This window comes from Colias eurytheme, chromosome 11 (genome assembly GCF_061535395.1).
Source record: "Colias eurytheme isolate Ceu_HAF_F1 chromosome 11, ilColEury1 Martin Lab GWU primary, whole genome shotgun sequence".
Taxonomy (NCBI): domain Eukaryota; kingdom Metazoa; phylum Arthropoda; class Insecta; order Lepidoptera; family Pieridae; genus Colias; species Colias eurytheme.
Genome location: NC_142990.1, coordinates 5,155,199 through 5,167,383, shown reverse-complemented (window position 1 = coordinate 5,167,383; position 12,185 = coordinate 5,155,199). Strand labels below are relative to the sequence as shown.

Below are 12,185 nucleotides of genomic sequence, written 5' to 3'. Positions count from 1 at the left end.
GATATCTTTTATCATAGAAAAGGTCAAATTTTCCTTTATTACTTACTACTTACCTGATTCTTGAAGGTTTCGTTATATTTTATCACATTGCGGAAAACTCTTTAAGTTGTTTTTTATTCGTCAGCTATCTGCCACCTTTGCTTAGTTTTGGCAAGGAAACAAAAACATAGTTTAATATTTATTCAACTGCTTTTTTCAGTATGTTTTGCATTTCAATGCTATTAGTAATCTGTACAAATATTTATATATTTGTACAGATTATTACTCTACGTTATAAAACCGTAATAGAATGCTGCACAATTTGAGTTTTTATTCCAGTTTCGGAATAAAGTTTAGCTCGATTTAAAGACATGTGTTTCCAAAAAACAATAAACTAGACATGGCTGTCAAAAACAAATTCCATAAGTGGTGAGCCTGGTTCCATTTACATACATGTGACACGAACTGGGAATGTTTTCTCAATTAACAACGTGGGTCAGTTCATTTACAACAAAATATTGCCTGTAATTTTGCTAACGTATTTCTAACATAGAATAAACTCTGTTAATTCTAGTTGCTATTTATAAAAAGCTAACATGGTATGTTAAGAACCTGTGTGTAATTTATGTTTATTAATATTCACTCCATTGTCGAAATACAGATATGAAAATAATAGCAATACAATTCATAATGTTACCTCATTTATCATTAAAACTAACTTGGCTAAAGATATCCTATTGATAATTCAAAACTGCTTAAGCATTAATTTATAACAGTAAAAAAATCATATACAATATAATATAAGGTAGCGCAAAAGAATTCTAAATACATTTCACACCTATTTTTCAAGATTCGTATAAAAATATGTAATTTATATCCCACGTATGTCACGTTCATTATTACATTATTTATGCCTCCGTTTCACGGCCTATAAAATATGTAAAAAGGGTTGCTTGTATTGCATGAAACTTTTGCTCCGTTACCTATTTACTAACGCACAATAGAGGTTTGTGGTTTCAGCTCTATATAATTACTCGCACATATGATGTTGATTTATGAATTTTGAATGAATAGCGAAATACTTGAATATCAAACAAGAAACGTGGGATTTTGCCATGTTCCTTATGTAGTGTGTGTTAAGAAATTAATGCTTTATTTTTGTTCCTAGTGCTAAAATGTTGGCATTTAAAAGATTTATCATTATACACATACTAGATTATATAAAGATCAGAAAGATTCATTAAAATACGCCATTTTTATTATTTGCCAACTGGAAATTGTTCTTCTTAATGCAGACTCATCATTTTGTTTACTTTAATTTTTTTTTATTGAGGAAACATTTTCTACTTAAAGATGTTAAAATTGCAGAAAACACACGACTCTATTTATATTTCTTCATTGTAGTTAATTCACAAATAACGAATAACTTGTTTAAACATAAATGATTTGTTATATTTCTTTTGCGGGATATCGTAAAACGCAATTATTTCTTTTTAAGAACGGCGGACTGACTTATAAAGAGCGTTATTTTTGTTTACTCTTTTAACAAAGGGGAGGCAGCTTCAATACCTCTTTAAAAGTTTTATGATGTTTCTTTTGGGGCAATACAGAAATACCACTAAAAGTAAAACAGTAGTCCATTTTGTACATTTCTTTGAAATAATAAACGAATTTGACTTTGTACTTTAACGGAATTTTTTTTAATCTATTTGGATCGTATACAGCCAATAAATAAAACTAAAAGTGAATTAATGATAAGCACGTTCGTCAAAAGAGAAATAAAAGTTTATCGCTTCGAAACGGATTTCCTATCTTGGCGACATGTATTAATTGCATCTTCTGTACTAGTTGGCAGTTAGATTGCTTCACTTCGAAACTTCGGTGGCTTGATAAATTCTTTTGCCAATAATCTGTTTGAAAACAGCTATTTAGTGAAAAGTTTTGAATTTTTATGTTTGTTTTATCTAGATGTAATAAATAGCTTTCGCTGAAAGCTCATATAATGGAATATAAATTATTCTTAATGTATTTATATTGGACTTCGACCATACATAATGCCTTTGATAATATCGTTATAGCATTTGCGTCTACTCATTTGTCTTGAATTTCCCCGAGATAAGGCACTCGTTTATACTGTTGCATTATTTTATTATTATAAAAAAAATTAATTTACTTAAAAATGACATTATTTTTCCTTATAATATTAAATATTACTCTGAGATAGGAAAAACGTATAATTAGTCCATGAATAACTTATCAACTTTTTGTCTTTTCTCCCTAATTACTCACCTTAAATTATTCAAAATAGCCATCATTTTAAACATAGATTAATTATTATTTTCGAGTAAAAAAGGTTTTAGTATCGTAATATATTTCGATAAAAATCCCCTTCGGTTATAATTAGTCAATATGTTTGTTTAGTAATGTCCAAGATAAATCTCACGTATATTACATATTTTAAAATGTCCTCTGTTTATAGTTAGTAGGTACCTAGACCACAAACACGCAGGAATGCAATTCTAGTGAAAATAATAACTATTTAATTAATAAACTATTAATAATAACTAATGATGAACGATTGTATAAAAAGTAGTTTGCTACTGTATTACAATAAAACGATGGATGTAACGGAAGCTAATTTTGGCCGACAGCCAGGCTGTGCCCGCTGACTCGACACAATGACTACAGACCATCGACATGACTTGACGCCAATAGTTTTTCAGTTTATCATGGAATTAGGCCGCCTTTACAGGTCAGCTCGGGAATGCTTTGTAAAACAGATTAGGCACTTTTTATTTCGTAATATATTGGATCGCCTTTGCTTGGGTTTAAATTGAAAGTATCGACAGTATTCTTACTGAAGTTAAGTAACTTAAAATACATTTTCCACCCTTTCCTTTTACTATAACGCTCTTAATTTTAAAGGTACGAAAAATAAAGCCGAAGAAAAAGAATAGAAGATTAAAGAAAATTTTGACCTTTTGTCCTGAGTAACGTCGAAGTCAAAATGAATAATTAACCCCTCAAAATCTAGGTTAGCGTAAAAGTTTGAATTCATAGCCAGCCGTCACACATTGTTCCCCTTTCGGTTACAGACAAAAGCTGCTTGAATATGTCAGATACAAACCACCGTTCGAAACACCGTGCGTATTATCTTGTATGATGATAAATTTGCAAAATATTTTCTAACCAAATCGAATATGCGATAAATAACCTCCATATGAAGATAACTTAAGATTTATGTAGAGGGTACTTAATGGTCTTACTTTAAAAGTATTCGAGGAATTACAGACGTATCTTTTAACCCACTGTAAAAGCTAAGTTACCTCAACAACTGCCCCTGTTAGTTTAACCCATTCATTCCTAACTTTTCAACTTCGCGCTACACTCCTGGTAATGTTGGCGTAAAAGTTTATCTGTGATAAGACTTGACATGGAATCTTATTTGTAAGTGAAAATGTACTTTGCAATCAAAGTTTATAGCGCACGTCTTTATTGACTTACTGTAGCGTACGAATAGCATTGCAATTTTATTCGATGTGTGTTTTCTTTTCAGAGAAATGAGGATAAATACTGCTGCAGTTCTAGATGGGGGATCAGAATACCCAGAAAGATCATTAATGGCACAGTTTGCTTTTCTTAATTTGGTACCGAATCCAGTAGGAGGTAATAAGTGGAGACAGGTTGGGCATATCATTGGTCGGACAGTTAAGTTGCATACGATTATTTGGCCTGGCGGTCGATTGGTAGCACATGGACAATCTACAGGCGCTCGTACTATATTTCGTGTCGTAACAGCCCTAGCTCCACCATTTGTTATGGAAGGCGAGCTTGATGAAGATGGTCAATGTCTCAGAGGCTTACCTTGTCATCGACCGCAGACATCCGATAGAGATAACCTTACTCTTGCATTTGTTCCGGGTAGAGAAAGTGAACCTATGAGAGAAGATTTCTTTATGCCTACTCCAAAACCAGATACAGATTCAAAAATGGCAACGCATTGTTGTTACGGCCTTGCAATGGATCTTTTAGAAAATATCGCACAAGAACTTGAATTTGATTTCCATTTATACATAGTTGAGGATGGGTTGTACGGATCGAGAAAGCATATGAAGCCATTTCAAAAGATATATGAAAATTATAATACAGTCAATGAATATATGTCCAATGAAGAAAATTATCGTTCGCAGTATCGTAGAGGTTACGAGACATTGCATAAAGGCAATTTACAATATGTGTCGGAAGAAAATATTGACGAAGATCGACAAAAATGGGATGGTATAATTGGGGATTTGGTTTCTGGTGCTGCACATATGTCATTTGCCGCCCTGAGCGTTTCATCAGCAAGAGCAGAAGTTGTAGACTTCAGTCAGCCATATTTTTTTAGCGGGATATCAATTTTAGCTGCACCCAACCAGAGGCCTGATATACCGTTACTCGCATTCCTTTTGCCTTTTTCACCAGAGCTATGGGTTGCAATTTTCACATCACTAAATATAACTGCCATTGCCGTAGCTATATACGAATGGCTCTCACCATTTGGCCTGAATCCATGGGGACGTCAAAGGTCTAAAAACTTTAGTATATCGAGTGCTTTATGGGTCATGTGGGGGTTACTTTGTGGTCATTTAGTTGCATTTAAGGCGCCGAAAAGTTGGCCTAATAAATTTCTTATAAACGTTTGGGGCGGATTTTCTGTAATTTTCGTAGCCAGCTATACAGCTAACATAGCTGCTCTTATAGCCGGATTATTTTTTCACAATGCTGTCGATGAATTTCAAGGACGAAGTAACGTAAGTGGTTTTATATATGACATAATATCACTATGACTATTTTTTGCAGTTTGTCATAAATATTTATTATTTTCTAGTGGTTAACATTGAAAGTGGGTACTCCAAGATCATCAGCAGCCGAATATTATGTACAGAGAAATAATCCTCAATTGGCTCAACAAATGCGACGATACGGTATTCAAGACATTGAAGAGGGTATAGAAAGACTTAGGTAAATATTTGTGAAATATACGATTCATTATCCTTTCTATGTAGGTGGAAAGTGCAGTGAACTTTCACACCCACGTTAAAACACTTTCATACCTCACTTCTTAGAAGATTTTTCTGAGCAGATTTTACAATTAAATTGCAAACAAATAACATTATTTTCCATTGTACAGAAATGGAACATTGGACCTTTTGATAGCTGATACACCTGTGCTAGATTATTACCGTGCAACAGATCACGGATGTAAACTACAGCGGGTCGGAGAGCATTCCCTCACCGACGACACTTATGCTATCGGCATGGCTAAGGGCTTTCCATTAAAGGTATAAAATACTTTTACGGACTAGTATTAAGTGAGGCATATTTTGACGAAGTACGTAAATAGGCTGATTGAGTGACAGGGGAACGACTTCGGATTTTAGCAAGGAAAGATTGATGACGCAAGGCTGCTAATGGTGTGATCGATAGTCGATGTCATATAGCTTACATTCGCAAGATTATACATCATTTTATCTTATCCACAAAATAACTTTTCCAGCCCACAGATATTAAACTCTCATAAGCATTCGTATCTTGTAAGAAAATGTGCTCAACTTTAGATGCCAGATGGGGGGCTATATTTGTAGGACCAATTTTTTTCTCCTTAACTAATGATTTACTTCAGTATTAACGTTGTATATTTTTAGGACAGTGTTTCAGCTGTGATTGCTAAATATTCATCGAATGGTTACATGGACATATTGACAGAAAAGTGGTATGGAGCATTACCGTGTTTCAAGCTTAGTCCGGATTATGGCATTCAACCGAAACCTCTGGGTAAGATTACAACTAAGTTTACAAATATTATAAATAATTTCTAGTCGTAAATGAAATTTCGTGATCAATATTTTATAATTACTATATCATTTAAATGTATCTAGATCGAGGTAATGCAGAATGTCTTATAGAGTGCATTTTATACATTATAATATGTTATTAATAATTATTAGAAGAATTCTGATTTCATCTTTAAAATTTAAAATTTTCTAATCATTGGTTCTTATTATGTGGACATTATAATTAGATATATATTGGATGTAATGTCTACATTTGACAAGAAAGAATTACTTATGTAACCCGAAAATGCTATAATTTTGAATAAGTCATGTAATGGAATCATGTATTTGTTTATGCCGAACGGAAAGTCACACTCTATGCATTTAAATAGAACATCGTTGATATATTTCAACGACGTCTACATCTGTTTCTTTGGCGGAAATTTCATTAGGATTTATCACCACCCTTACGTTAATCCAACCCCTCGGCACGCGAGGGGGCGATATTACCACGAGTCAACCTAAAAGATTAAACATGGAATTTATCGCTGAAAAAATGAGATGGCACGTAAAGTGTATTTACCTCTCACTCAGGATAATCCGAAGAATAGACGCAAAGAAAATTAAAAGTGAAACAAATTGAAATTCGGCGACATTGCGCTTACATTTGTGTGTCGCAAATCCGAGATCCGTGCATGAAAGGACTTGTACAACTCGTTCGTTGAAACATTTATTTTCATCCAACAGAATAAAGCCATTTCCTTTTTAATGACACGGTTTTTATTCGAGAGTACAAAATTTTAAATTCAATGATTATTCATGAAACTTTAAAGTATTCGATATAAAGTATAAAATATTCTTAATGCAAATAAAGTATCAAGTGGAGCAGAATAACTTATCGTGGATTGCCAAGCAGTAGATTACATTTTTCTTTTAACGATTCACTTCTCTTGAAATGGGCTCTCAACTCGAAAATTGAGTGGTATACATTACCTTCGTTTATGATAATATGAATAATTGTTAACATCATTATTTCTATAAACAGTAAAAATGATACTACTGCGATTTTCATTGTTTTTAGAAAAATATTAATTATTGTTGAAACCTTTAACTTGATCTGAATTTTTAGTTGTAATATATATGACAGGAATGTATTTTTAAACTGTTTTAATAATTAAAGTTAAAACTATTATTAATCCTTAAACGTTAAATAAATTCCTATAAGATCAAGAAATATTGAGTAAATCATTATTAATTAAAAGCAGCTATTTAACGAATTTAAAAAGCGAAACACTACAATCCTACAGATATACTTGTTAGAAAATAATCAAAGAGGTAAATATCATGCATAATTAGATACATCTACAAAGATTTTAGCATTGTTTCGATATTAAATAGTTCAAATAAGCAGCATTAACTTCGTTTAAACTAATATTTGTTATGAAATTAATTTAATGTGTTGCTTAACGATATTGTTTTGAGGTGGGTCAAATTTGTACTTTATCCCTATGTCCCATTTCGCCCGGGGCAGCTACAAAGCTTCAGGGTTCAAATTTAGTTGAGTAGCTTAACATTAACGTTGTTTAGGATTAGTTTCACATATGTATGATTTATATTTCAAGTGCATTTAAATAAGCTCCTCTAAGATGCAGAGACTTGATATATATCTAATACTCGTACAGCGAACACGATAATAATCTCAATCAAGATTATTACGTGCCTCCCTCTTGTGTTGTGTATTATAGTCAATGACTGAACTGGGTCACATGGTACCTTTAGTACTGGAGTTGGAAAATTTTACTGCGGTTTATCATCTTCCCTCGTTACTGTGTAGAAGACATTAATCTACCTTACTAGAACTGCGAAAACTTTATCACATTACCCTTGTTATACACCTACGCTGGCATTCCTTTATGAATAACTTTTAAAATTTATTTTCCATTCGTTTCGCAGCCCAATTAAGTAATTAACAATTTTGTTTTGAATGCTTGCTTTTCTAAGCAATATTATTTCATTAGTGAAACGTCTTAATTACAGCTCATATAATTGTCCTTGTAACCAATTCTGCTAAGCCATTTCATTATCACCAGTCAATTTGGCAACCGCTCGATCGAACGTGCCATAAATTTCTAACAACTAAGGCTGTGGACTTCATAGATCATTAACCACACTAAACCAGTTTGTTCGTAGTAAATTTATTACAAGAACAGGTTTGATTGAACGGAAATGTAAAGGGAGGGAAAAATGAATTGAAACTTTTTGAACTTAGAGACATTATTATTTTCAGGGGTGGCCGCGGTTGCTGGCGTATTTATACTTTTGGGAGTGGGAATGGTCGTAGGATGTTTAATATTGATATTGGAGCACCTTTTTTATAAATATACATTGCCGATATTACGCCACCAACCGAAAGGAACAATATGGAGAAGTAGGAACATAATGTTTTTTAGTCAGGTTAGTGCGGTTTTATGGGATATGTTTTCAAATATAAATGCAAATTGCTCACAACTGCGACTTTCTGAATTCGTATGCTGTGTTAGAAATAACTTGTTTACATTTTAAATGGGTGCATTTTGTTTCAGAAATTGTACCGATTCATAAATTGTGTCGAGTTGGTGTCTCCGCATCATGCAGCTCGAGAGCTTGTAAACACCATCCGTCAAGGGCATTTTACCTCGCTATTCCAAAAGAGCGTCAAAAGGGTAATGGTATAATTTTATTTCTTAATCTTTATCGTCCAATTATTACACGATATTATAGGGATCTGGTTTAAAATTCGAGATATTTTTTGTGATAGAATTAAATACTCAAGGCAGAATGAATTTATTTTAAACACAAATATATCATTTTATAAGTCAGATTGCAATAGGAAAGCCGTTTGTTTCAGAAGGAACACGAACAACGCAGACGAAGAAAAAGCAAAGCTCAATTTTTTGAAATGATTCAAGAAATCAGAAGGTGAGCCTTTCATTTTACTTTTCCATCGTATTTATTTAAAATTATAAGTATTTATTCCAATTATCCATAAGTATTTATTTAAAATTAAATTTGAAAATAAATTCACGATGAATGTTTTATTTGATAGCATTGCTCACCGGGTATGCAGCTAAAAAGTGTATAAACTAAATTTATTTTGTTAACATAAGATACGTGAATTAATTATTTATTGTTAAATTACAATGATAGATTTTTTTTTCTATCAGAGTTCAACAAGGTCGAGATCATTCACTGGATTCGATTAAAGAAAATGTCGCAATAGAAACCTCAGAGGTATCCGAAGAAATGACAGAGTCAAAGTTCTTATCGCCTTCGCCCGATGTTTCTAGCCGGTCACCACGCCAAAGTAGGTCACCCCGACAACTTCGGTCCCCTAGAAGTCGAAGAAAAAGATCTAGTCTCGCTGGACTCAACGTTCGACGTTTCAGTACAGATTCAGTTCTCGGTTCAGATTCTGCTTCAATATACGAAAGGACAAGTCTCAATATAGGTAGGAGATTGAGTCGAGACGTCAGTTTTTTAACCAGCTCTCCTCCGGATATTAATACAAGATTGAGATCGCCCTCTCCAATGGTACGACGAGCTGAAGGGTCTTCCACTAGGTCTTATCAAAATGTTTCCGAAAAGAATCACAACTATCTTACAATAGACGCTCCAAGTCATCGCGCGAGCATAGAAATTATGGTTTCTCAGGAAAGTGAAACCATTCCTCCCGCCCCACCTTATCCTCGTGTATCTCCTCCGGGAGCTAAGTCCGAACTGTCAATACTGTCTGAAGAGGAATTATTAAGACTGTGGCGAAGTTCAGACCGAGAAGTGAAGGAAGCGTTATTAGCTGCGCTCCAAGAAAAAAGAGCAAATTTGGACCCCAAACAAGATCCGGGCTGAGCGGTTTAATATAGCGCGTTACGGAAAGGAAATAAATTTTTTGGAAATCACTTCGTATTCCTTATTGTTGCAGCTCGTCACGTGGTGAATAATAAGGAGTGTAGTTACGCGACCGCACGGAGTAGTTGAGCTGTGCCTTTCTTAAATTGTTTGATGCGGATACATCGAACTGATGTTAGTTTAACGATCGGTGTTCATTTTAGTGTCTTGTTGTTATTGTATTGGGGGTGCTGCCTTAAATTTAATATTTATTTAACTAAATCGGCATCAAATAATTTAATAAAAGTGCGATGATTTTAAAATAATTACGTCCAGTATGTTTTTAAGAAACGATGTATGAATATTTATGTGTGTAAAAGTTTGCATAAAATATATTAATTAAAATTTTAAGTGTGCATTGAGTACGTTATTGGCTAAGACCATATTTAAAGTGCTTTATCCTACTATTAGTGTAGATTGCATTATACCGAGTTATGTTGTAATGCAAAATTAATGATAAATAAACGTGTCTATTCGAAACGACTTATTATTCAGAAATGAATTAAAATATATTAGGTATCATAGAAATATGACGATTGAACTATATTTATTCTATAAAATTATGCATTGAAAAAAATGCGTATTATGCTTAATTTGTTGATGTGTTATAACTACTTGAATTATAAAAAATAAACAATCATTTTGTTGCATTTATCACATTGTATTAGGATACGTGCTTAAAGCTTTTATTTAGTCAGTTTATTTTCTCATATGTGTAACGATACCACCTAAGATATTATTTGTAATTTATGTATTATGTAGAGTGCCGATGTAGGTACATCTTTTACACAGCACACATAATGCTTTTGACATCATTAATTGAGATAATAATAATGTCTGCATTTTTTTATTTATCAAGTATTTTATATAATTATAGAATTTCTGCAATTTTTAACAATTTTGAGTTTTGAACAAGATGTTTCTATTTATAATTATTTACTTTACTAAATATTGCACTATGGATAAATATATCGAGTTTTTAATCCGATTTGAGGTAATAAACTATATTATGTACTCGCATAGAAATAAATATAATGAAATATTTTATTGATAATAAATATCATAAAAATGGTCAAAAATACTGCCAACATTACCTTATAGGAGTAGGTTATATAAGTTAACCTTAACATAGGATTGCACCCTAGACAAGTAATATTCCTTTATAGTTATCAATGTCTTATGCTAGCTATCTTCAAATCTTATGAGCAAAACTATTTAATACTCTTTATTATTTTTCCAGATTGCTTTTTAACTAAAAATAAATTTGAGCAGTTCTGGATTTCTATGGTTGGTTTATTCTCGAATTTTGGACCAAAATAAAATTATTTATTAAATTATATGGCTCGTAAAGATCTATTGGATGTGATTCATCTAGTGATATTAATGTCTTATGCATTTCTCTTATAAAATATTGTACATTAGATATTTAGAATTAGAAAATAATAGGAATTGATAGAAAACAATCGTAATTAGCTAATTGTCAGATATTCTAATCAAAATCGAGTAAATTTTAGCTCTAACTATGAGTTTTATAGTAATAAAAACAATGAATTTTGTATTTTAGTAAACAGTCCAAAAATAGAGAATTATTTGTTCCAACGTAGACGAAGTTTGCATTTGTTTTGTAAAAGAAATAAACTTTATTACAACGCAACGTAATTTTTGTAACGACATGCTGGTAATCCAGTTTTATTCTGTTAATCTTTTGGCCAGCTAGCGTAATATTAACAGTTTCATTTTAAGTTTTTAACCGGAAAATTATTTTGTGTATTTAATAATTGAATGATTTAAATATATTATAGATATAATGAGTACTAATGAATAAGATAAATTGATCGGGCGAAACAAAATATAATTGAGTTTTAATGAAACGCCAATTTTACTAGGAATTAAATGTATGTAATAAAATAAATAAAATTATCTCTATGTTAAGTAATGTAAATATATCTACGAATTATTTTAATTATATATTTGAAAGATTTAAAAGAACAAGTTTTAATAATTGCTGAATAGTTTTCGGTTTTTGTTTAGTAAATATCATATTATTTGTCCGAGTGTCTAATTATCCTGTAAATTATGAAGAAAATATATATTATTTGTGCCAAATTGATATTTGTTTTATTTTTATAAGTATGGAGTTACTCACGCATACATTACATCACAATATCCATAAAAAAATATTTCATTTCAATTGAAAAATAAAATCAATAGCTTGCTAATTATTCTGACCTATTTTTTATAGCTTCGAAAGAATCGGATGTGTATAAAATTACACATACCTACTTTTGAAATTTTGTGTGCTTTTATAATTTTAAATTTTTTCTTCACTGCTTTGAATCTGATAACACCTGGTTAATATATTTTTCTAAGATTGCTGAAAAAGTTAGACGAAAAGGCAAGTGTTGACTATACTAATAATTAATAAATATCAATACTTCGTTGGGAAAAGCATGACTTTTTTGTAAA

The 12,185-nt window shown here is 31.9% G+C and overlaps 1 protein-coding gene across 1 annotated transcript in view; it reads left to right on the top strand.

Moving 5' to 3' along the window:
• LOC149904550 (uncharacterized) overlaps nucleotides 1–10,269 on the top strand; it is a 32,858-nt gene extending 22,589 nt beyond the window's left edge. Inside the window, exons 7-14 of the mRNA XM_090107128.1 lie at nucleotides 3,536–4,772; nucleotides 4,850–4,983; nucleotides 5,153–5,303; nucleotides 5,667–5,796; nucleotides 8,083–8,249; nucleotides 8,378–8,497; nucleotides 8,683–8,753; nucleotides 8,999–10,269. Coding sequence (XP_089963254.1) covers nucleotides 3,536–4,772; nucleotides 4,850–4,983; nucleotides 5,153–5,303; nucleotides 5,667–5,796; nucleotides 8,083–8,249; nucleotides 8,378–8,497; nucleotides 8,683–8,753; nucleotides 8,999–9,680 — 2,692 coding nt within the window. The 3' untranslated portion in view covers nucleotides 9,681–10,269. The remainder of the gene's footprint in view (nucleotides 1–3,535; nucleotides 4,773–4,849; nucleotides 4,984–5,152; nucleotides 5,304–5,666; nucleotides 5,797–8,082; nucleotides 8,250–8,377; nucleotides 8,498–8,682; nucleotides 8,754–8,998) is intronic.
• The last annotated feature ends 1,916 nt before the right edge of the window (nucleotides 10,270–12,185 follow it).